Source organism: Coenobita brevimanus, chromosome 73, assembly GCF_032717465.1.
Source record: "Coenobita brevimanus isolate Jiangsu-jjx chromosome 73, ASM3271746v2, whole genome shotgun sequence".
NCBI lineage: Eukaryota > Metazoa > Arthropoda > Malacostraca > Decapoda > Coenobitidae > Coenobita > Coenobita brevimanus.
Window position 1 is genome coordinate 3,604,966 of NC_137026.1, and position 27,417 is coordinate 3,632,382.

Below are 27,417 nucleotides of genomic sequence, written 5' to 3' on the forward strand. Positions count from 1 at the left end.
GTGCATCTTTGTGTTTGAAATTAGAATTCCAAATGCACAACCTCCTCTCCTGACACATATCCTTTAGTCGATTCCCATTATCATTTTCTCCTGGTATTCCATAACAACCCATTATGTCATCCTTAGGACCAGTGCCTACTCTTCCGTTCATATCCCCCATCACGATCCCTTTATAGCTCCTGGGCATTTCTCGCACTACTTCACCCAGCTCATCCCCAAAACCTGTCTTTCTTTCTCTCTCACTCCTGCCCTCACATTGTGCATACGCTACAATTACTGCCACTTTCACCATCTCAAACTTGAACTTGACATATATAAACCTCGAGCTGACACATTAGTAGTCTCTCATTCCACTCTGCCACACCTCATTCATCAACAAAGCAACTCCTTCCTTACATCTTCCTCTCCCATTCATTCACGATCTTACACATTTCACACCCTCCCACTCCTCCGCTTCGCACACTTTCATCTTCGTTTCACACAATGCCATCACAGCATATCTCGCACTCTTGAACACATTCACCATTTCCACCCTCTTGCTCTCCTCATTCACACCTCTCACATTCCACATGGCCACGCGAATCTGCCCATTTGGTTAGGGCCCTGGGCAGATATTGGGCCCTCCGAGGCTCTCTAACGACTCCCATGATTAAGTGATTTTGGATAGGGGAATCTGGGGGACACTTAACCCTGCCAGAAGCCCCGGTTATATGGTTACCACCCAGCGTAGTAAATGGTTTCCTGGGTTCAGGAAACCGTTTGGCTTGTCACAGTGTAGAGCTCATATGGCATCACTCTACATTGAGTGAGTGGATGATGGGCGCCCCCACCTACCACAAATATATATATATATATATATATATATATATTGTTACATAGCCTATGATTTCATCATCCTTTGTATAATTCTAACGTACAGTATGCTGCATGTTTGATAACGATTAGCCTCGTGGCTTCCATAGTGACCAGGTTTGCGTGTTCTACCTCACTCCCCCCTTCTCCCTCTTATAGTAGAGTAAGTCGTTCTTTCTGTTGTTCAGAGCAGGATTGTCAACTCTTTGTCCCCTATGGCTTTATTTGCGCGTCCTTCTTACAAGTTGTATCAAGCTCTGCCGGCCCCTATGTAATGAGCTCAGTCTCTGCATTAGGGCCACTTAGATCTACTCCTCATTTTGTTCACATCTCTGTCCTCCCCTGTATAGTGTATTATTATTTTTGTGAGTGCTCAGGAAGTCTCCAGCCATCTAGCTGCTGTATTTTTTGAGTATAAGTGTTATTACATTTTTTCTAGTACTGTATAGCATGAGGCGTTACTTCGTAGGCCTGGTGAGATTTTTGTGATTCATGTAGAGTTTTTGATATCAGCCATTATTAATAATATTTTGTACCTGTAATAATATATCTTGCTTTAACTGAGCATTATCCGGTTTTCTCACATATCAGGGCTGACTTAGATAAATTTGCTCTTGCTAAATTCATGTCAATAGAGGCTATTGAAGTTAACCATATATGTAATCCCTGTGGCGGGGGGGACACAACCTGACCGCACTATGGGGTGGTACTACTACTCTGCGGCCAGGTTGTGTTAGGAAGAATACTGCCACCGTATTCCCAGCGTGTCGTAAAAGGCGACTAAAAGGGGCGGGGTGAGGGGACTAGGGACCCCCTCCTCTGTTTTTTAGTTCCTAAAAAGAGACAGGCCACAGAAAGGAATGGGGGATGGAGTTATCCCCGTACCCTGAAGATTGGGTCTATGAATGTGCGTGGATGTAGTACGATTGAGGCTAAAAGGGAGGAGATTGGGAGAATGTTTGTGAGAAGAAAGTTGGATGTGTTAGCTTTGAGTGAAACGAAGATAAAGGGGAAGGGGGAGTCTATGTTTGGAATTGTAAATGGAAGATTGTCAGGTGCAGAGTGAATTTAGAGTCTGGTTTTGTTAATGGTTCCGTTATGGTTGGGTTGGTTGAGACACTCCCAATGTCAGGTGTAACTTTCTTACTTGGAAATGATATTGGTGGAAGCCAAGTGTGTCCAGCTCCTCAGTTGTTTAGTGAACCAGTGACTGCGGCCCAGGATTGTGATATCCCTGATGTGTTCTCTGCATGTGCTGTCACTAGGGCTAAGTCTAAAGTTACTGGTGACTTAGAGGATAATGATGATGATGATGTTATCCTAGCTGACACTTTTCTTGCTAATTTGGACCACTCACCAGATGAGGCAGTACCCCGTAGTGTTGATAATTTGTCTCGTCAAGAGTTGGTTGAGTTGAAGGTTGCTAACCCTGAGTTGAAAGGTCTAGCTAACTCTGCTTGCAGTGAGGAAGAGTCAGCTGATGCTTCTACTTGTTATTATATAAAGTCAGGAGTACTTATGAGAAAGTGGAGACCCCCAACAGCATCAGCCGACTGTGAATGGGAGGTTGTACATCAAGTTGTCATCCCTTGTGTTTGTAGGCAGGATATCATTAGAGTGGCTCATGATTCCAGTTTGGCAGGACACCTTGGAGTGAGGAAGACTGGCACTCTTTTTGAAACACTTCTACTGGCCAGGTATCTTCAGAGATGTTTCCTGGTATTGTAAGTCTTGTCACACCTGTCAAGTTGTGGGGAAGTGTAATCAGACCGAAAAGGTTGCACCTCTAGTTCCCATTCCTCCTTTTGAGGCGCCATTCAACTGTGTGTTGGTGGATATTGTGGGCCCTCTTCCTAAGACTTCTTCAGGATTTTCTTATGTGTTGACCCTGATTGATATGGCTACTCGTTATCCTGAAGCTATTCCACTTAGAAATATCTCAGCAAAGAACGTGGTTAAGGAAATGCTGGGGTTCTTCACCAAGTTTGGTCTGCCCAAGGAGGTACAGTCAGACCGGGGAAGTAATTTCATGTCAAATGTTTTCAAGCAGTCTCTGAAAGAGTTGGGCATCACCCAGATCACGTCTTCAGCTTACCATCCCCTGACCCAAGGAGCGTTGGAGAGATATCATCAAACACTCAAATCGATGCTTAGGTAATACTGTTTGGAACATCAGAAAGACTCGGATAAAGGTCTTCCATTCGTTGTATTTGCCGCAAGAGAATCTCCAAATGAATCACTGGGCTTCTCACCCTTTGAACTACTGTTTGGCCATGAAGTAAGAGGACCCCTTAAGCTACTCAAGGAATGCTGGCTGTCGGAGGAAGATGACGTCAACCTGCTGGAGTATGCGATGAAGTTCAAAGAACGGCTGTTCACTGCTTTACAGCTGGCGAGAGAGAATTTAGGAGCTGCTCAGGAGAAGATGAAGACTTGGTATGATAAGAAGTCCAGGTTACGCCACTTTCAGCCAGGAGATCAGGTTTTGATTCTGCTACCGGTGCATGGGCAACCTCTTCAAGCCAAGTTTAGTGGTCCTTATTTCGTGGAGAAGAATCTCAGTGATGTCAACTATGTCATCGCCACACCAGATTGTAGAAAGAACAAGCAACTTTGTCACATCAACATGCTAAAGTTATATCACAGGCAGGACGAAAATAACCCAGTCTGCACTGTAGCTGTTCCACCCGAGTCTGCAAGTGAAGTTCTCCCATGCAGTATGAGCCTGAGTGATAGTCTGGGGAAGAATCCTGATATCATGAATGATCTTCAGACTAAGCTTTCTCATCTAGCTCCCGAGGAAAGGCAGGAGTTTTCGGCATCACTGCAGGAGTACCCGCAAGTGTTCCGTGCCACTCCAGGAAGAACCACTGTGTTGATGCATGATGTCGATGTTGGAGACGCAAAGCCAATTAAACTGCGTCCTTACCGTGTGAACCCAGTGAAAGTTCCTGTCATCCAGAAGGAGCTTGGCTTCCTGTTGGACCACAAGATGATTGAGCCCTGTCAGAGCGAGTGGAGTTCTCCTGTCACTCTAGTCCCTAAGTCAGGTGGGTCCCAGAGGCTTTGCATCGACTGCAGATGTGTTAATCAGATAACCAAAACAGACACTTACCCTCTCCCTCGCGTGAAAGATTGCATAGACAAGATCGGAAAGGCTAGGTACATAAGTAAGTTTGATTTGTTAAAGGGATACTGGCAAGTACCTATGACTGAACATGCTAGGGAGATCTCATGTTTTGTAACACTAGGAAAGACTTTTGCATGTTCTGTAATGCCATATGGTATGAAGAATGCACCAGCCACTTTTCAGAAGCTCATGAATGTTGTAACAGAGGGTTTGGCAGGGTGTGTTGTTTATATTGATGATATATTAATCTTCAGTAACAACTGGAAAGATCACCTATGCCATGTCAGTAAATTTCTTGAGCGTTTGGTTCAGGCTAATTTTGTAGCTAATTTATCAAAGTGTGAGTTTGGTCAAGCTAAAGTTCAGTACCTTGGGTACGTAATTGGTGATGGACACGTTGCACCACCAGGAGCTAAGGTTCAGGTTATAAGTGATCTTCCCAGACCTAAAAGTAGGAAAGAGCTACAAAGATTTTTGGGAATGGTAGGTTATTACAGGAGATTTGTTCTTAACTTTTCAATTCATGTATCACCAGTTACAGACCTACTGAAAAAGGGAGTTAAATTTGTCTGGACCGGTAACTGTGAATCCTCTTTCAGTAAACTTAAAGCTATCCTATTAATTCAGCCAGTGCTCGCTACTCCAAATTTTGCTAAGCTTTTTAAGATGGCTGTTGACGCAAGTGATATAGGAGCTTGGGCTGTTTTGCTGCAAGAGGATGATCAGGGTATTGAACACCCTGTATCTTATTACAGTAAGAAGTTCACTCCACCTCAAAAGAACTACTCCACTATTGAGAAAGAGCTTTTGGCCTTGATTTTGGGTTTACAGTATTTTTCATTTTATTTGTGTTCTGGTTTTGACCCCATAGTCATTTATACTGATCATAACCCACTGAAATTCCTTAGTAGGTTTAAAGATAAAAATCAGAGATTGACAAGATGGAGTCTACTTCTTCAGGAGTATTCATTAGACATACAACATGTCAAGGGGAAAGAAAATGTTATTGCAGATTCCTTATCTAGACTTCAGACAGATTGTTTTAGAGTAATAAGAAATTTCCTTTGTAAATTTCTTTTTCTTTGTGGGGAGGTGTTACATAGCCTATGATTTCATCATCCTTTGTATAATTCTAACGTACAGTATGCTGTATGTTTGATCACGATTCGCCTCGTGGCTTCCATAGTGACCAGGCTTGCGTGTTCTACTTCACTCCCCCCTTCTCCCCCTTATAGTAGAGTAAGTCGTTCTTTCTGTTGTTCAGAGCAGGATTGTCAACTCTTTGTCCCCTATGGCTTCATTTGCGCGTCCTTCTTACAAGTTGTATCAAGCTCTGCCGGCCCCTATGTAATGAGCTCAGTCTCTGCATTAGGGCCACTTAGATCTACTCCTCATTTTGTTCACATCTCTGTCCTCCCCTGTATAGTGTATTATTATTTTTGTGAGTGCTCAGGAAGTCTCCAGCCATCTAGCTGCTGTATAATTTGAGTATAAGTGTTATTACATTTTTTTCTTGTACTGTATAGCATGAGGCGTTAGTTCGTAGGCCTGGTGAGGTTTTTGTGATCCATGTAGAGTTTTTGATGTCAGCCATTATTAATAATATTTTGTATCTGTAATAATATATCTTGCTTTAACTGAGCATTATCCGATTTTCTCACATATCAGGGCTGACTTAGATAAATTTGCTCTTGCTAAATTCCTGTTAATAGAGGCTATTGCAGTTAACCATATATGTAGCCTGTTTTGCCATTACATTATCCTTATGAGTCCTGAATGTTTAGTTGTTAGTTTGAGCATTAAACTTTAACTTGTAATTTTACCTAACTCTTTTGTTTTGAACCTGGAAATTTGCGGGATAGTAGTGATTTTAGTATTCTCACTTGAAGTGTTCTTTATCTCTCTGTGTTCCGTAACAATATATATATCCATCATCCAATCCTACGTTGCCCCATGAGGAGCGTAAGAGCCCGGGGATATATATATATATATATATATATATATATATATATATATATATATATATATATATATATATAATCCTGTCAGTAAACTTCCAGCATTATCTCCTCCAGCGAGTTGATGATATTTTGAAGTGGATCCGGATTTGGATGCAGGAATAAGCCAGAAATGTTATCGATGGTGGTGGAGACTGCACACTAATTTTGTGTACCAGGGCAGACTAAGATGGTAGAATTAACTGATTAATGAGACTTAAAAAAATTTGTTTGGTAGGAAAGAGGAATGACGCAGATCGTAAATTTTATTGGTTTTGACGGAGGCATGCGCTCTGTGACTGCTTTCTACTTATAACAATTCTTTCTGTTGATATTTCGGCCTGGCCCCCACTGAAACGAAGTGAGGTATGTGTGATCTGTATATCTTTGTAACTTTAGAATATTCTCTCTCTCTCTCTCTCTCTCTCTCTCTCTCTCTCTCTCTCTCTCTCTCTCTCTCTCTCTCTCTCTCATAGTTACGTAGCATGGCGCACGGCTGTTCGTTTTAGATATTGAAAGATTTGCTGCTTTGGGAACAAATGTGAGAATGCCGGAACTTCAGGGCCCGTCAGTTATTGCCCTTGGTATGGTGTTGTGTGGGAGGATGAGTGTGCGGTGTGCTGTGATGATGTGTCAGAGGATAATTTAGTGTGGTGTGGTGTGGGTGATTTGGTGTGTGGTGTGGGTGGTTTGGTGTGTGGTGTCGTGTGGTGTGATGTGGTCTGGTGTATGGTATGGTGTGATGTGGAGTGGTGTGATGATGTGTGGTATGGTGTGACGTAGTGTGGTGTGATGTAGTGTGGTGTGGTGTGGTGTTTTTTTTTTTTTTTTTTTTTGTATGAATTCACTAAAGTCGCTAAAGTTTAATTTAAACTTTAAAGATCTTAATTCCTTCTTCTTGGCGACTTATCTTGCTACCTCAGGAGACTTTAATTCAGTGTAAGGGAGAGCTTTTGTAATGAACTGGTTACTGAAGCGTATCTCTAATCTTCTTCAGTTCGGAAATGTCTCCTCAGCTAAATTAAATCGTATGGAGATAGCAAGGGAACAGCAGCAGCTCGTGGACGTCCTTATTATTATTATTATTATTATTATTATCATCATCATTATTATTATTGTTGTTGTTGTTGTTGTTGTAGTTGTTGTTGTAATCAGTACAAAGCCAAGCAATTAGACTGTATTTTGAAGGCCTTCGAACTGACATTGTTGTATAAAGCATTCGTTAACTTCCTCATTACAAGAGGTTTTTCCAAAGCTAAAAAGAAGGCGCATTCAGAGTGCACAATCATCCATATCTAAGGTCCGAATACTAGACCTTGCCTTGTGACCTGTGACCTTGATCTTTGACCGATTGCGCTCGAAATCGAATGACATCGTGGCTGACTTTCAACCCTCCCACCAAGTTTGGTCCAAGTCGGATCAAAACTATTTGTATTGATTTTGCCCTGTGACCACTTTTGATCTTTCTATGACTTGTTCTCAGACTGAGAGTTCTGCAAAGCCAATCCCTTTGTCCATGCCGTGTGACACTGACATTTAACCTGTTCTTGAATATCCCCCTTTGCTAAACATTTTCAGTGTTTTCATTAACATTAAGAGGGGACCGCCATACTCTCATAATACCTCTGTCTCCAACTGTCTACACCACACTACATGCACGTTAGATACCACACCTATTTCTATTCCCCCGTAGCGATGGCTGCTCTCAGATCTGCATCTCTTTGGAACTCGCTTCCCCAGATGCCCCCAAACTTCATCCTACGGCGGTTCAAGCCCAACTGTTAGATTTTTTTTCATTAGGAATGGAGGACACCTGTAATTTAGTGTATGGAAATTTTTTTATTCATTTGTTTTCCCTTCCTTTGTTCTGTTATTTTTAAAACTGCTTCATCTTAATATTGACTTCGTTGGCATCAGTAGCATACAGGAGGATGTTGAGGTGTAATGTGCAGCATAAATCGCTAATGCAGAGATGTTACGAAATCTGTAACCTGTGGATAAAATACGACTTTCGGAATGACAGTCCACTGGTGACCTCCCGGAACCAAAATACACTCCGCCGCGCACCCACGAGGTCCTTGTTATGTCGGTGCGTCGTTTATTAGTTTTTTTTTAGTTTCCCCACGTGATTTTAAGTAATGACAGGTTTGTTATAGTCAAACAGGTACTGAAAATCGTATTAACCCCTTTAGTTCAAAATGTTTGTTGCAAAGCTTAGCATAATCGTGTTGTTGCAGCAAAATTATACTTAAAAAAAAAGTCATAGAGCTCAGCACACTAATGGAATCTTCCCTAAGTCCCTAAGCCCAAACCAACCCACCCTGAACTCGCTCGTTTCGCTGCGTTTCTCTCGCTCGTTTTTAAACCTTTAAGCTCGGAGACATAGTAATCTTCCTTTTATTATATCCTTCCTACCATCTGGCGATTTTGCTGTGGTTAAAATGGATCTATGGAAGGGTTAATGAAGGCTAAATCCAACCCCTACAGTTCGAAAGACTAAAAAATCTTCCGGAAATAGCAAACCTGAGAACAGAAATTGCACCCTGGTGATGACCGGCGTTCATCGTCTCTGCTCATAACGCTTCAAAACCCAAACCAAAGCAGCCACGACCTTCTTTTATTCTTGCTGCGTACAGACGAGTTTATTTACACTAGTAAGGGTGGTTATCAGGAAATGGGCTAATGTACGTTGATATTAGCCTTGTTGTTCGAAAAGTATATCCAGAAGCTGCATGAAAGCGACTGAAAGGTTTATCTAACACCTACACTCCTGCGGATCAGAAGTCTTCCTCAGCTAAATGAAATCGTCTGAAGAGAGCAATGATGCTGTCGGGCAGGAGCAGTCAACTAAGTTTGAAGCTCACTCCCCCTGACCACAAAACTAACCCACTCAGTTCTGCAGTTCGTGCACCTCAACTTGGCAGAGGCTTTCGTCCATTTGCAGTTTATTTCACGTAGCTCAGTGGCAGATTAAGACAGTTTATGGCTGCTCATCCCTTGCAGTAAGCATATCTTCGTTGCAAGCACCGTGTGCTTGTTAAACCTCTTGTAACAGGGTCAATGGCATAGTAAGGCTAAGTTACGACTTCTCATTCCTTCCATAGTACTTCGTTACTAGCACAGTCTGCTAGTATTATCATGCTTCGATTGAAAGAGAATAAAGTACCACGTCCCCACATCCTTCCCACAGCACTTCTTCGTTACTAGCATCCTATTCTTGTTTTACTCTTTATACAGCTCAGTGGCGGATGTTTTCGTCGTTTTGCAGCTAAATTCCCTTATCGGAATGGCAGAATAACACAATGCTAGGGTCGTACATCCTTACCACAGCACTTCTTTGTTACCACCGTATTTTAGTGTTATTTTATGCGATAGTTCAGTGGTGGAATAAGGCAATGCAACGTCCCTACATCCATTCCACGGCACTTGTCTGTTCCTAGCACTATTTCAGTAATAGAATAAGACTGCGCTACGTCCCTACATCCTTCCCACAGCACTTCTTCGTTATTAGCATCTTATTCTAGTTTTACTTCCTTGATACAATTCAGCATTAATGATGGAGAGCTGGCAATTTTAGACCAAGTTAAAGTTAACGGAGTGTACTGTAGGTCAGCCACGCACCCACCTGGTACTCGCTCACTTGGCAGCGTCTGACGATTTTTTGAAGGGACTCAGAACAGTACACAGGATCTTAACCCATTCATAAGGTATACAAGTCTTTATAACATTTAACTTTTATCAAAGCAGTTAGTTTTTTGTATTTTAGTTTAATTTTCAGTCTAATTTGGATGTGAAGTGTATGGCAGGTGTATGAGAAAGAATCCAATCAATTCATACGATATACAAGTCTTCATAACACTTAAGGATTATCATATCATTTTATTTTCTTTATATCGCCTGTTTAATATGTATATTCAATGTGGTCTGGCTGTGAAGTGTATGGTGGGTGTATGAGTGAAGTCAAGCATATTCACAAGCAATCTTATACACAGGTGAAGCGTAGGAGAGTTTTATGAAGGACAAGTTTAGCGTAGGAGAGTTTAGGAACGACAGGTTAGTAGAGGAGTTTAGGAAGGGCAGGGTAAACGTAGGAGAGTTTAGGATGGACATGTTAAACGTAACAGAGTTTAGGAAGAACAGTTTAAGCGTAAGAAAGTTTATGAAAGACAGGTTAAACGTAGGAGAGTTTAGGAAGGACAATTATGAAGGACAGGTTAAGCGTAAGAAGGTTTAGGAAGGACAGGTTAAGCGTAGGGAAGTTTACGAAGGACAGGTTTAGCGTAGGAGAGTGTAAGAAGGACAGGTTAAGGTAGAGTTTATAAATTCGGTCCCTCGGTCGTAATACCTGACTCGCAAAACCTCTTACCACCGCCGCCGCCGACTCTTTCATTCCACATTTTTAGTCCGCGGGCGCCTTTTATGATTTCCACGCTAATGTGCCGGGCATTTTGGTATACGAATTTATTTTCCTGATGCCGTGAGTATTTTTCCCTCATGATTCGGCGATTTGTGAATATTGTACAGGAAGACTAGTACAGTATTATTTTTACGATTTTGTTTTCCTGCTTCAATGAGTTTCTTTTTCCTCTCTCTTGATTCTGCGATTTGTGAATATTGTACAGGAACACTAGTATTATTTTTACGGATTTATTTTCATGATTCCGCGAGTTTTTTTTTTTTTTTTCCTTCTGTTGATTCGGGGATTAATGAATATTGTACAGCGACTCGGCTGTTATTTATGAAGGAGATTATGTTACTGTTGATTTTTTGCCTCGGACTTCTATTTTGTGCTTCTCTCTTAGCTGGACGATTTTACGCAGGTGCCCACATGCCATTCAGTGCCGATTACTTCCACTCCCTTGCCCAGTACACCTCCCCACACCTTAAAAACATCGTTCTTACCTGTGAGGTTTTATACTGAATTTTGTGTGTGAAGCTATAGTCTGTCTGTCTGTTACACACACACACACACACACACACACACACACACACACACACACACACACACACACACACACACACATGCACTCCTTTTCAGTCTCACATTCAAGTCCACTATGCATCTCAGTAATTCCTCACCTTTGACCCAGTCTGTCTGACGAAATATTTTGGTATCTTGTTCTAGACCTTCTCCGTGGAACTCCGAAACTTGGAGCGAAAAAGAAACTTTCCTGAAGCTACGTGTGGCTAACAATCACTTCAAAGGTAGCGTCCATGAACTTAAAAGTAAGAAAACACCCTTTGAGGAGCATTGGTCCACCGATAATGGGGCTGACTCTAAAATTCACCTTGTAATTACTGCCGCTTGGTGTCTTATCAGGGCTTCGCACGGTCAGGTTCCCCAGTCGTCTCACTGATCCTCGTCACTGCCAGCTCTTCATTCACCTAAAAACTTATCCACTTGCGTTCGTGTGTTTGCCCATGTAAAGAGGTTAATTTTGCCAGCACACCCTGGCGTGTACGGTAGTTATGCTGGGTGTTTGTATCAGTGTCATCATTGTTAGATACGCTGGGTGTTTTTATAAGTCATCATTTTTTTTTTTTTTTTTCGTATGTATTTTGTATATGATACCAGGAATAATTTTTGTTAATGTCGCCAGGTATTTTTAGTCAAAGCCATCAGCTGTATTATATCAGTATCACATATTTGTCTGAAAGTATCATTTCGTATATTATGTTAATGTCATAACTTCTGTTTTGTCAGTGTCCTTAGCTTCGCCTAATGACAAACATGTCCAGTGTGTAAAAGGAATGAATCAGTCCAACTAATTTCACTTTGTAGTTTTTTTTACCATTGCCTCTCACAGTGAAGAGCCTCTTTGAATCCTTTGATCTTTGCATCTACGAATCTTCATGTCTCTGATAAGAAAAACACTTCAGATCCATGCTTGGTTCTGATTGATATCTCTTCCTCACTGAGAATAACTTTCCGATAATTCCGAGAATTCAGTGTGAAGCCATCATTATCTTCAGGAATGCTGTGTAAAGCCTTGAATAGCTTTCTTTGGATTTCCAGACACGTGAATAACCTGCTTTGATTCTTGGTGTGAAGTACCCCGCCTGTCTGTCCTCAGGTGGTGGCAGAGGACCAGGACTTCTTGGACCACCACGGGCTGCTGTACACGGTGCGAGGTGACGGTGTGGACGGGTATGCCCCTGGCGATGCATTCTTTACCATCAACTCACTCACAGGCGAACTAATCCAGCTAAGGGTATGTTGAAATAGAATATTTAAGTGTAAGATGTCAGGCACCAGAGTCCATAAAGCCTCTTAACTACTGTCTTCAGTTATCTTTTACTTCTCTGCCTGTCTTCCTTTAAACAGTCTTCCACTGCATCTTTTCATTTAGTACTTAGTTTATCTCTCTGTATTCTCCCATCAGTATTGCGTTCATACACTTTTCTTTGTGAACTATGCATTCTTCCTCCTTTCCATATGTTGAGGCACTCACAGTACTTTTTCCTACCTAAATCTGTTACTTCTATCTGTAAATTGGTTGTTTTGTCCATCTGTGTGTTTACGTGCCACCACATGCTCTCTTTAGGTTAAGAAAGCAATTTTACTGTTCTCAGTTAAGGCTCTTGTCAGTATCACTGTTAACTTTTCACATTCCCTAGTCAGCATTGTCATCAACATACTGTTAAAGAGGGATTACTTTAATTTCCTAGTCACTCTATCAGACTTCCTTTTCTTAATAGACTTCCAGGGTTTTCAGTCTCCATCACACACTTACCACTGAACCGTTCAGTTTACAGAATATCTCTAGTTATCAGTGCCTCTGTCATAAATAACAAAGTGACTGCTTTTTCTCGCATTCATTTTGACATTTCTTTGCCTTTGCAAGCTTCTATTTTTACAAAGCAAGGTCTTCAACATTCATTCCTCATTTCCAGCACCACCTACATGTAATATGGTATTAAATCCTTCTTCTCCTTTTTAAGATTCGAGGTACATCACCTCCTCCCCTCCCTTGTGCCCACTACCCTCTCTCCCTTACTTTCCATATTACTTCATCAATACACAAATCCAACTACAAGGAGAAATCACACACCTCCAGTTCAGACCTAAACTTAGATCGCATTTTTCAGTAAACTATCCATTTTATTTATTATTGCCTATGCTCCATTGTGTGCATTATTTGTGGCATTCGGCAGTTTGCTACCTCCATTATATATTCTTATTCCTTTTCACAAAGCATGCATGTCTTTTTATCCTGTTATGAGCCTTTAATAGAGTCATGGATGTTACATGTAGCTTCCTGCTCATGCTTATGTAACCTAACTCATTCCTAAAACGAAAATAATTAGGTCCTCACACCCTCACCTACTACCAACCTCATCCCGTTCTCCTCTTAGCTAGTCTCTGCAACAGTCTCCTCATCAGTCACCATTCTCTCACACACTTTCCCTCACTGCACTGAATAGATTAGTACCACTGTAATTTACATACTTTCTTCTATCCTCTCCTTCCTCTTATATAACGATACAATTTTATCTTCCCTTCTGTTATAAAACATCATTTCTTGTTCCCATGAAATTTTAAAAACTGCAACCAGGCGACTACAGTCTCTCCCCAGTATTTTAATATGTCATCAGATTTCGTCTGCATAAGGAAGCATCCCCATCCCAAGCTTCTTCAAGATTGCCACATCTCTTTCATTAGTGCTTTCCATATCATTTCTGGCAATCCAGAAAATGCAAGCACAGCCTCCATTCCACACTGATAAGATTTTTTATATTAGATTGTTTATGTAGTTAGCCTTGCCTTTTTATTTTTACTGTGTTTAGTCCTATCCATAGCTCACTATTTTCTTTCTCTTTCCACTTCAGTCATGATGAAACATATAGTACTTATTTCAGGATGTGTCCTCTGCTTTTCCCTGCAGGCGCTGGATCGCGACCCGCCTCGAGGTAAGGCTGTGTGGAAGGTGCGGGTGCAGGTGAGGGACGGGCAGGCGCTATGGAGCCGCCAGGCCATGCAACGCTACCTGGCTAACAAGGCCAAGGCCACAAATGCCAGCACTACAAACCATAACACTGGACGACAGAGAAGGACAGCGCGTGAGTCTGTGTTCAGGGCAAACAGTGGAAGAAAATCATTTGGTGTGTATGGCATTAGGAAGAGATATGGCTGGACTAAAATGAAGCATTTGTTATTAACAAGATATGAAACATATACTGAAAGTGAAAATCAGCACAGTAAGCTCGCGACTAAGAGCCCAGATAGAGTCCTCCGTGGCCAGGGCATAGCAAGTGTGGACAAAGAGGCCACCCACCTGGATTACGGTGTTGCGGCTTACCCGAGGGGCCGAAGGGCCAGGAGGTCAGGGGAAGGAGAGAAGAGCTTTAGGGAGTGGGTGGAGGAGAACCAGGATGGGGAGGAAGCGAGAAACTTTATGAGATGGGTATCAGAAGATCAGGATGGTGAGGAAGCGAGGAGCTTCAGGGAGTGGGTGGAGGATGAACAGCATGACATGTGTGGTGGTAACGTGACTGAGCCCGAGGATGGACGTCAGGCCGGGGCGGGTCGGGGCCTGCATGGCCTCGGTGGGTCGCTAGTACACGTGGCCGAGACGGAGGTCACCATCAGAGTGAAGGACGTCAACGACAACCCACCCGTCTTCCCCAACACAACCATGTTTGGTCTGGTGCAGGAGAACGGACCCATCGGTGAGTTGGCGTGTGGTGGGTCAGTTTTACTCATGGAAATCGGTAAATCCTGAGCCATGATTTAGTGAGTAACCGGTCATTCGTCAGAATTACTCCTGATTTAAGGTAAGTTAGCCATATATACTGTAAAAGGCTTGGAAATCTTGAGCATATTTCACTTGAGTTTCTTCTAAGCTACTGTATATCGTGAGTCCTGATGACTTATTCTTAATCATGGGTCAGTTGACAGAATGTTAGTACCGGTGTTAATAGGATCTTGAGAGTATTGAGAAGCGGACTTTTTAAAACCTTGTTGTAACATTGTATTAACGAATTATATTAAAATGTAAGATGGTGAAGACTCTATAATTCTGAATTGTGAATAATTAAGGTTTTTACACCTTCCACTGCAAGAACCACCACTGGAAATATTATTCTGAATAACGCCAGACGGTTTAGCCCACGACAACTCACAGGTAACGCGTCACAACCTATACATAGTTGGGATAGAAGACTCATTAACACCCAAAATGCTTGATAGTCTTAATCACATACGAGTATATGATCAACATGAGTATTAAAAAGCATATATTATTCTTAGATTAACTTCATCCATTTTATGAAGTTAATACTATACTTTGATAAGCGTCTCTGTAAGTACGACTGTAAGTTCTAGCAGTTGTCCACTGGCGTGAATATTAGCAGCTACCTTCATGACCTTCAGCTTTCGAGATACTGATTTATATGTCGTATCTATCTTATCAATGAAAATTAGATTAACAGTAGAGTGGACTCATATTTTTAGCACACACACTCTCTAGCAGAGGGGTATTCAAATGTCGTGCTCAGACCACAAGTCAAACCATAATATAGCCTTCTCTATGATGACTGCCTTATAGCCTCTTGTTGTATACACACACACACACACACACACACACACCGCCAGACAGTTCTATTCGGCTTAGGAGTTTTGTAGAGTTTATCACAGTTCAAGAGATCTTAGAAGATAAAAATTACCCCCCCCCCCCACACACACACCGGGTTCTGCGGTAAACTGGGCAGATACAGAAACAAACTGATAAGGATGGGGAGTTAGAAATCCTCTTCAGTGGAAACGAAAACAGAATGCGGAATCAGAGCTGAAATTCACAAGTAAATCAACGTTGAATTCTTTGCTGCAACTATGACTTTTCTCACAGTAAGGACAGGATTAGAACAGTGCGGCAATGCCCCATGTTGTTAGTTTTTCCTTTAAAAACAAATCCAGTTTATGGCGTGGAACTGACCGTAATTTACTTTCGCATAAAGGAAAACACATTGGGTCCATTCTGGTGTTTAAGTGACGTTCTCCTGACTTTTGCACATACCAATAAATTTTTCCTCTTGCTTGCACTACGTATAGCTCTTCCAGAACGTTACTGTATTTGGCTTGGCCTTTAAACCCTTAACTAGGATGACACACACTCTAATTTATTCCCACTACTTCAAGGCGAATCTGTATAATCCAGAAAAGAACCTCTTAACGGGATTTAAAAAAAAAAAAAAAAATGAAGCTTTTGTTTACCGTAATGATTTTTTTTTCCATGTTATTTCTCCTTCGTTCCTGCAATGTCGCTACACTAAGGAGGACCGCTACACTGTTTTAACTCTAATTTGGACTAAAATTACCATCTCTCTATCCTCACTGCTGAGTTTAACCATAAACTAACGCTAGAATACGGTGTTAATCACATAGAAGTGCTATGGAAAGGATGTAGACTGTAGCGCCTTAATATTGTCTTTTTCTCTCACTAAGCCAGGTGAAGTAAGCCGCAGAAAGGTCGAATATCTGTGCCTAATTAGTGTAACAGGACTATGGGAATGATTGGGTCAGTGCACTGTTCAGTCAAAGGCATAGGCTCGTATTATCGTGGGTTGAGGAAGCTCCCTGACATCCTATTCTAAGCGATTTATTTTGCTTTTTACACCTTACTGCCGTCTTGTGTTCCACAAATCTTTCCGACATCGTCATTCGCAGCATAAATAACGTACTGAAGGACACCAAATATCCATATCCAAAGAAGAGTTCGCTAGAAAAAGAAAAAAAATGCAAGGGAGCTTCGTTGACCGACGAGATAACGAGCCCTGTAGTGTGTGCTGTCCCTCCATGCCTACCCTTAGCAAAAGCTTGGTGCATTGAACGACCTGTTTTTGGAAGTCCAAAGATTTTTATTGATTGCACAGGTTGTTGTTGTTGTTGTTATTGTTGGTGGTGGTGGTGGTGGTGGTGGGGATGATGGTGCTGATCAACCCCAGTATGTCGCCGAGCAGACTCATCAATCGCAGGCAAGCAACCCCCCCCCCCTGCAACACCATCCCATGCAGTTAACCGATTTTTTCTTGTGGTCAACAATGCCTTGTTACAGCTAGGCGCTGGGTAAAGTGTGGAGCTTTAGTTAATGGGTGGACGCCACATTTGCGTCTCTCCACGCAGTCAACAAGGACACAATAGTAGGCTCCACTTCACCCTGTACTTTGGTTATATGGTTGTTTGCTGATCACCCATCGTTATAATTTGTTTCCTGGTTTGCAGGAAACCATTAAGCTTATCACTCAGTCTAAAGCCACCAGAAGTGGAAAGAAGAGTAATAAAAAGTGACCGGAACGAAAGGGAGAAGTAGGAAGGGAGGAGGACAGACACAGAGATAGAATGAGATAGAGGATGTAAAAGGCAGGTAGCACCATCAAGTGAGCAGATGATGGTCGCCACCACCTGCCACCAGTTTGCACAGGTAAAAGTGTCATACCCAGATGTCCACAGCGTATTCTAACCAAGCTTCCAAATGCCATCTGAACATTGAATGACAGGTCTTAACCCTTTCGCATCGAGGATGTCTGTTTCATTCTTATAACATAAGGACGGCCATTGAACTGTTGGGGTTAGATACAGCCTTCATTACCCCCTTCAGTATGAGAGCTCTTTCTCAAAATTGTGTGTGTGTGTGTGTGTGTGTGTGTGTGTGTGTGTGTGTGTGTGTGTGTGTGTGTGTGTGTGTGTGTGTGTGCGTGTGGTGTGTGTGTGTGTGTGAGTCGGCTGTGAGGTGGGTATAGGAACATGGCATTTCCAACATTTCAGATGGGAATAAAATTGCATGTATATTCATCAGACTCGTGTCATTTGCAGCTCATTTACTTACCGTCATGGTGATAGAGTATGCCTGCCAATAAATGAGGATTGTGTCGGGCATGTTTTATAATGTTTACACTCATACCGAGCGTCCCTGGCTTAGTGATACAGCAAAAAGAAATACATAGATCTAAAAAAAAACGGTGTCCTTCATTTAAGTAGAATAGTAGGTGATTATTTTTAAGGAAATTTTGATTGTAACAAAGCCTGTAATTATGATAAAACGGAGATTATAGCAGCAAGAAATGATCGCTTTAACATAACATTAGGTAATAGTGTGACAAAAAAAACTATGATCTAAAAAAATTGCAGTCATAATGAAAAGGGAGAACATAACAATAAAAAAAGATCTTTGATATAACCAAAAGTCCACAATTATAACAGCAAAATACGTTAACATTCATGTAACAGCGAAACAATGACAACTAAAACTGTCATTATTTAACAACGAAAACAATGATCATCTATCGAGACAAAAACTGTGCTTAACACATTTTTCGCGGTGACTTTTTTATAGGTTACCAATGCTTTCTCTAGATTATTACATAGAACATTTAAAACTTGTCTCGTTCTGAAAGGGTTAATTACGGCTATATCTAACACCTCGAGATTAAAGTCTCTCCAGGGAAGAATACAGTTGTCTATAGATAAGAAGAGTACCCTAAAACACACACACACACACACACACACACACACACACACACACACACACACACACACACCGTATTAAAAGGGATTATTTAATAGCGCCACGAACCGTGTACGTTTATATATATATATATATATATATATATATATCGGTCTTCTGTTCACAGTCTTCCATGATCGGCATATTTCAAGCATCATATTTTTGCCAAAGTTGGAAAGTTTTTTCACCAGGGATGGGGTCATAGAAGCCTGGGAGTGTTGATTAAAAAAAAAAAAAAAAAAAAAGTCCGTTCCATCAGTAGCATTTTTCCCCATTCCTTATACGCAGGTCGTGGTAGAAAAAATGCAATTATACTGGTATTTTACATCCACTGGTAAACTGAAAAGGATCCTTCAAGGAAAAGCCCCTTCCTATGTCACTACTTTCATTTCAGTACGGTGATGTATTCTAGTGTTTGCTCTTCCTGTCAGTGCTGGAGAGGAACGCCTTTAAGTGGTGGCAACGATATTGCCAGGCGGTGGAGCTGCCCGGTTATACAGATATCTCTTAGTTCCCTCTCTCTCTCCCCGGCGAAAGGATGGTGGACTGCGAAAAAGCAGATTTGGCCTGCAGTCCATGGGGTTCACGTTCAGATGAGCTACTACTGATACTACTATTCCTACCTGCAGACGGTTTTATTCAGCTCTGAGGAGTTTTTTTTTTTTTTTTCTCAATACAAGGAAAATGGAACCAAAGACTAGAAGCCCACAAGTCTATTCCCGTCAGAGAAAGAAAAAAGCCAAAGTCATGATCCTTCATTTCGAGATGCCTGGACACATTGCCTTTAAAAGACTAGAGGTCATAGGCAGTAGGAAATACAGACAGAGGAAAACAGTTCCAGAGTTGGCCTGTTGAAAGCATGAAGCATTAGGAGTAACGGTTAACTCTTGCATAGGGATAATACATTTTGCGTAATATAGGGCTGTGACGTGTTTTAGTCTTACTGAGGTTACCAACAGACGATTGTATTAAAAAGGCACTGTAGTGGTGAAGGGATTAATAGTATCTAAAATAATCCACCCGTTTAGAAAAAAAATCCCATAAGCTGGATTAAATCGTCTGGAGGAAGCAAAAATAAAGCAGATAAAGAGACTGTCGTAGTGAAGGAGCAAAAATTAAGCAATAAGACGCTATCGTAACGAAAGAAAAAATAAGGCAAACAAGACTATCAAAGTGAAGGAGCAAAATAATGCAAATTAGACGCTATCGTAGTGAAGGAATAAAAATAAAGCAAATTAGACGCTATCGTGGAGAAGGAGCAAAAATAAAGCAAATTAGACGCTATCGTATTGAAGGAGTTAAACCGCTTTACGCTAAAGTGGCCTAAAATTGACATCTCACCATCTTAATTTCTCAGTTGTAACAATGTATTAGCACTAGAATATGATGCTAGTCACGAAGAAGTATCATGGAAAGGGAGCACAGCTGTAGTTTAATCCTGTTCTGTTATCGAGCTGTGTGAAATAAGCTGCAAAGGGACGAAAATCTGGGCTAAGTTAGAGTAAAAAGAGTATAGCAGTTACAGGGGATATCGAATCAGTTTCTGCATTATTTCAGCATTGGCTATACCGTAATAGATAATGTATTTGAAGTTATTTTTAATCAGTCTATCATCCCCATTTGGGGAAGGCGGTGGCTCAACCGGTAGAGAGGTGGCGTGCGGTCCTAACGGACCCAGGTTCAAATCCCGGCTGGGGCAGGGAACAGTTTAAGGATTTGAATTTCATTAAATCAGGCTTTACTGATCTACCAGAAGACCCGCCGACATGTTGTAAAAAGGCCCCGCTAATACCAATACACCAGTCCTGTATGAGACAGCCCTAGCATGTATTCAATATGGACTGTGGGTGTTAGCGCCGAAGTGGTGACATGTAGAGGTGTATGGTATGTAGGAGGACTGCTGGGCCTTGATAGCAGGCTGTGAAGCCTATGCCCAGAGTCGGACACATAAAAATAAAAATAAAAATCAGGAGCGTACAAAGGATAGGCTACTTTGTTCCGACTTTTAAGGAGAGGGTGACTTGGCTCGTATCTCTGACCGGGGTAAAAATAATCTTCTTGTTTTTAATACATCAAAGACTCAGTTCTTACACCTATCAACCCGACAAAATCTTTCACAGGTGTACCGACTAATGTTTAATAATATTCAGCTTAATCCTGCATCATCCTTGAATAGGCTATGCTTGGGGTTTCATTCACTAGGGACTTATCTTGAAAAGATCATATTACATCTCTTGTAAAATCTGCTTTTAAGAGATTAGGTGTGCTAGGCCGTCTCCGTTCCTACTTTACCCCTGCACAATTGTTGACTCATACACGGGTTTTATCCGCCCCTGTGTGGAATACAACTCTCATGTGTGGTGAGGCTCCCCACATACAGCTCTTCTCAATAGGGTGGAGTCAAAGGCTTTTCATCTCATTAACTCTCCTCCTCTTACTGCCTCCCTTCAACCTCTGTCTCTTCACCACACTGTTGCATCTTTATCTCTTTTCTGTCGCTGCTTAAATGGTCATTGCTCCTCTGAACTTCTGCTTGCATCCTTCCACCTCTAAAATGGGCGTGTAGCACCCTTCTATGGTCCTTCCAAAATATCGAGATCGTTCGGGTGTTGTCCCTCACGGGAATTCCCCTACCCGCGATGTTGCCAGTCTTTCTACTGGGCAAATTATCGGATTTGAGACAAAGTTCAAGGGACAACTCTCTCTCTCTCTCTCTCTCTCTCTCTGTCTGTCTCTCTCTCTCTCTCTCTCTCTCTCTCTCTCTCTCTCTCTCTCTGCATATAAAATCTACACTTTATGTAGATTTATTTTTATAAAAAGTCTATATGGTTTTATGGGTTATTAGAATTTGAGGAAAAGCCTCCTGTCTGTCTGTCTGTCTGTCTCTCTCTCTCTCTCTCTCTCTCTCTCTCTCTCTCTCTCTCTTTTTCTCTCTTTGCATATTAAATCAACACTTTATGGAGATTTACGTCTATAAAAAGTCTATACGGTTTTATGAGCAATAGGGGTGGGAGCTTCCATCTCTGATGGCGGTCAGAGAGGAAGTGACCTGCGGACTGACACCTGACCCTTCCTCACTGACTCACCTACAAGCGTGACAGTGCTGGAAAGCAACGATGCCAAGTGTGCAGGTATTTATAAAAAGTCATTGTTATGATTAAAGAGAATAGGCATTTTCCTACACTATATAGCCTTATTAGAGAATTATATATATATATATATATATATATATATATATATATATATATATATATATATATATACAGTATATATATATATATATATATATATATATATTATATATATATATATATATATATATATATATATATATATATATATATATATACTGTAAATAAACTTCATTTACAAGTAGTAAATAGCTGACATGAGACGGAGAGGTGTGTTCGGGTACAGATTCGGCAACGTCGCGGGAAGGGGAATTCCCTTGAGGGACAACGCCCAAACGATCTCGATATTTTGGAAGGACTATAGCAGGAAACTCTCATCCCTTTTCTGTCCAACTCTCTAATGCAAGAGTTAACCGTTACTCCCAGTCCTTCATTTATGCAACAGGTCAGCTCTGGAACTGTCTCCCTCTGTCTGTATTTTCTGCTAGCTATGATCTCCAGTCTTTCAAACGCAGTGTGTCCAGGCATCTCGAAATTATCGGATCTTGAATTTGGCGCTCTCTTGTATTTTGTTTTTCTCTTGGAGGGAAGGATTATTGCAGGCTCACGGCCTTTGGTTCCTTCTTCCTAGCATTTAAAAAAAAAAAACTCATTTCGCCCCTGAGTGACATTATGTGAATGTCACGGGGTTTTTATTATATCACGGGTTTTTTTAAAATAAATGCTAATTATTATTTAATTGATAATGATATTCAATAATATTGACGAGCAAGGACAATGATTGTCTTGCTACATTAAGCAATGATTATTTACGCTGGCTTACTTCGCCGATTTTCTCAGAACGAGAATTTATAAACTTTCTCAACAGTACACAGCAGAGACTAATTACTCACAAATGCTGATTACTAGTACTGTTAGCCGCTGGAGAAAGTTACTTCACCCCTGACAATAAATAACTAATACTAATAATAATATCAGGTTCTTGCTGATGCTTAACTCCTAGGAGGCACAACGGATTTTAAGCTTAACACAAGACTGGCCTAAGTACCAGTTATGAATGGCAAAACGTTTATGCAAGCTAGTAGCTATATGAAAAATAAGCTTAATTGTGGAGAAATGAAACAAGAGTTTACATTACATTAAGCTCAAGAAAAAGAACTGTTAAATTTATTGATTACAAAAATAAATTTAACGTTACACTTCAAATGAATTCAAATAAAGAGATCGTACTTACTCACTCACTCGAGCTAAATTCTTAGGCCTAGGAAAAACACCTTAACTAAACTCTTAAGACTAGGAAAACGAAAAGAAATACTGGTCAATGAATGCTGTGTATCACCAACTAAGGTGGGAGCCTGGGAAACTGTAGTCTAGTAGAGCCTGGGCTGACTTCTCACTTCTGGAGCACAGAACCTTACTCCGTCAAAGCAAACACTGGACTGAATAAGTCGTGGGAAAGAAAAGCGGAGCACTAGGCCGCATTTTTCTAACGGTCGAGTGAGCGAAACGTGCTCAAAACAAATCGCTCAGCGGCAGCGCTAATGTCTCACACAAAGACGATCACTTATGACACTGAAAAATTGATTTGACAAAGCTTCCGTCCGAATGAGCGGTTAACTGAACGATAAACTGGGATTCCACTTAAGTTCGCGGTTTCCCACAAAAGCCAATGTCACTAGCCGACTCGTGACAGTGAACAATAAACCCCAACTAACCCTCAGATGTACCGCTGCAGCCCCATACAGTTGCAACAACTTAACCCACTAGACCACCAGGGGTCATTTTATTATATGGTTACCGCCCAACGTAATAAATTATATCTTGGGATAGAGGAAACCTTCTGACTTGGCACTCTGTGTAGAATCAAGGGAAAGCAACACTACATCGAGTGAGTGGATGGTGGGCGTCCCAAGCTACCACGGAAGTTAATTAACCCACTGAATATATAGTGATGGATGTTTAAAGATCAGATTGTCTTTTTTCTTCATACTAATAATTTCATTACCACAAGATGACAGTCAGCTGAAGGAAGATGTACAGGAGTGAAGGGGTTAATCTAAGACCCATATTCTCGTCACTTAAGATTCCCTAGCACGTATTCCTTTGCGATTTATTTTTGGTTTTGATGGTTAATATAATTTTGTACTCTATTTATGCAGAGTATTGTGGCAGAATCATTTAAATACCACAGGATAAGAAGTAATAAGCAGAATAAATCGCTTAGGAAGAGGTGTTAGGGAGCTTCCTTATCCGACAGGAATACGGGCCTATGATCTTTCAGTCTAAAAACTTTTACCTGAGTTAAATATATATTTGTCGGACGCTAACAATAATAAATGAGAAAGAGAGGGAGAGAGAGAGAGAGAGAGGATACATTATCCTAGTGAAGGAGTTAACAGAAATAATGGACGAGAGAGAGAGAGAGAGAGAGAGAGAGAGAGAGGCCGTACGTCATCGTAGTGAAGTGTTTTACAGTAACAATGGATGTTGAAATCCTTGCTGCATCATTGCTTCATTGGCCTTACTATAACTCACGCTTTGGAAGTCATCCCCTGAAAATATGATAGATAATTAAAACTGATGCTCTTTTCCCCTCTGTAATTTGCACTCGTAGCTGTGTCCTACAAAATATTTAGTGAGAGTCCTGGAACGTCGAAAAATATTACATTACCCAAGAATTTTATTACGCCAGAGGAAAAAAAGTCATGGCATTAACATGAATGAGTTAAACCTGCGTTGTAGTTAATGCTAATAGCCTACCCCCCCCCCCACGTGCCGGTAGAATAACACTGAGTATATAGGTCTCTTTTTGTGACTGATGGTGGCTGGGGTTCGTGTGAAGGTAGGTGCTCTACTGTTACCAAAAATAAATGAATAAATAAACTGATATGAATATAAGAGAGAAGTGGAGGAGCGATTTGGTAACATGATTTGGAGCAGATGGAGGACATGGAAGGTGTGTGCAGGATATTCACAGAAGAAATCTGTGCAGCATGTGAGGTGGTGTGTGGGGTGAAGAGAAGACGAAAGGGAGTGCAAGGAACAACATGATGGATTGAAGGGGTGGGACATGCTATGGCGCATGGCGCAAAAGAAGAATGCATACCATGAGTGGAAGAGAAACCGGTGTAGAGGAAGTTAAGAGACGGAAGAGTTTTATGTTGAGAGGAAGAGAGAGATGATAAGATCAATAAGAGAGAGTAACAAGAGACTGGATGAGGAATTTGGAAGGAATTAAAGTATAAAATGGAGGGAATGTAAGAAAATTCTCTGGAAAGAAGTAGAGTTAAACAGAGTGTTGAAGAAGTTATTCGGGGAGTGAAAGATAAAAATAGTAGATTAGTAGTGAGAAGGGAGGAAAAGTGAGCAGATGGAGAGAACACTTTGAGGAATTGTGTAAACATAGAGATTGAAAGTAATGCAAGTGTAAGTGGCTTGAGAATGGCTGGGAGATGGAAAAATGTGGGAAGAAAGGAAGAAATCATTAGGATGGAAGTTGTGGAAGCAATTCAGAAAATCAAAATGGGGAAAGCCCCAGGAACTGATAGAGTGTGTGGTGAAATGCTGAAACATGGGGGAAGAGGCAGTAGTAGAATAGATATGGAAGATGTTCAGATTGGCCTGGGAGGAGGGTAAAGTCCCGGGGGATTGGAAGTCAGGTATAATTAATCCCCAGTACAAAGGAACAGGGGAAAAAGAAGTGTGTGGTAATTATAGGAGAATTTGTCTTCTTAATGTACTAGGAAAAGTGTTTGGTAGTCTTACTGACAGAGTTAGGGAAATAACAGAGGAATTGGTTGGAGAAGAACAGGGAGGTTTTAGGAAGGGAAGAGGTTGTGTAGATCAGGTATTCATTCTTAGCTCTTTAATGGAAAACTTTCTAGAGAGGGGAAAGAAGTTGTATGCGGCCTTCATGGATTTGGAGAAAGCATATGACAGGGTGGATAGACAAGGACTGTGGAAAGCATTAAGAATACATGGAGTAAATAGGAAGCTGTTGGTTGCAGTGAAGAGTATGTATGACGGTACTAGGCTGCAGTGCGTGTGGATAGTGAACTGAATTTTCCATTCTGAAGGTTGGATTGAAACAGGGATGTGTCATGTCTCCATAGTTGTTCAATCTGTATGGATGAGGATATAAAAGAGATACAAGGTAGGGCAGTGGATATTGGGGTGGCCCTAATGAGAGAGTACCGTGTGTGGAAACTCCCTGTACTGTTAAGAACATAAGAAGAGAGGATAACTGCAGTAGGCCGGTTGGCCCACGCTAGGCAGCTCCTAGAAGAGTAACTGAACTAGAATGAGATGAGGATAGCAAAGAAGAAGGGTCTTCCTCTCCCTCCAAACCCTCCAGCCGAAGCCGGCAGAAAAAATAGTCAGAAAGAACACCACGCAGCATAGAAAAACTGGCGTGGACATCTTATAGGAAAGTGTGAAAGGAGAATAGATGCTATCGTAGTGTAACCTGAAAAGGAAAAAAAATATGAATTAGTATTGGTTATAAGATTTCTTTTTATTTTTTTTTCTATACCCACCCCTTATTTGGCGTATGCTTATCTAGCTTATGCTTGAAACTCTCAATGGAAGAGGCAGCAACTACTTTACCAGGTAGCTTATTCCATTCCTCTACTACTCTATTACCAAACCAATTTCTACCCATTTCCTTATTGAAACGGAATTTTTCTAGTTTGAAACCATTACTTCTAGTTCTATCCTGTATGCTCACTTTAAGTACTTTGCTAATATCTCCCTTATTTATACCCTTCATCCACTTAAACACCTCAATTAAGTCTCCCCTTAATCTACGCCTCTCTAGCGAGTGCAAACGTAGTCTTTTTAGTCTGTCTTCATATGACAGGTTCCGAACGTCATGTATAATTTTTGTCATTCTTCTCTCTACATTTTCTAACGAGTTAATATCCATTCTATAGTAAGGACACCAAAATTGTACTGCGTAGTCTAAATGTGGCCTTACTAATGCTAGATAAAGTTGCAGTATTACTTTTGGTGACCTGTTGCTCACGCTTCTCGAAATAAATCCTAGGACCCTATTTTTTTTATTTCTCGCATTAATACACTGTTGCTTTGGTTTCAGGTCGTTATTAACCATAACTCCTAGATCCCTCTCGCATTCCGATTTGTTAATCTCTTTGTTATCTAAGCTGTATACATTTTTCAACGTTAAATTCCATTTGCCAAGTTTTAGACCATTTGGACAATGTACTGAGGTCTTTTGTAAGTTATGGCAATCGTCAGTCGAGTTAATGATACGCCCTATTTTTGTATCGTCGGCAAATTTGCTGATGCTGCTAGTGACTCCTAAGTCTAGTTCATTTAAATATATAATAAATAATAAGGGACCGAGTACTGAACCCTGGGGTACACCGCTAGTTACTAATCCCCATTCCGACTTAGTTCCATTTATTAATACTCTCTGCTTTCGTCCTTTCAGCCAGGATTCTATCCATTTTAAGATATCGCCGTCTATACCGTGTGCTCGAACCTTTGTAACTAACCTTTCGTGTGAGAACTTATCAAAAGCTTTACTAAAGTCCAGATAAATAACATCGTAAGCTTTATCGTTATCTACTGCCTCATAGACCTCCAAGTAGAATGACAACAAATTTGTGAGGCAGGATCGCCCTTGCTTGAATCCGTGCTGACTTTCGTTTATAAGATTAAATCCTCTAAATGTTCTCTAATCTTATTTACCATAATTTACTCTAACATTTTTCCTACAATTGACGTTAGACGTATCGGACGATATTTCGACGCAGCTGATTTATCACCCTTTTTAAAGATGG

General features: G+C 41.1%; 1 protein-coding gene across 1 annotated transcript in view; it reads left to right on the top strand.

Moving 5' to 3' along the window:
* The window catches only part of LOC145407418 (putative neural-cadherin 2), a 138,271-nt gene that overhangs the window by 65,438 nt on the left and 45,416 nt on the right, over positions 1-27,417 (top strand). Inside the window, exons 5-6 of the mRNA XM_080278346.1 lie at positions 12,054-12,191; positions 13,866-14,649. Coding sequence (XP_080134472.1) covers positions 12,054-12,191; positions 13,866-14,649 — 922 coding nt within the window. The remainder of the gene's footprint in view (positions 1-12,053; positions 12,192-13,865; positions 14,650-27,417) is intronic.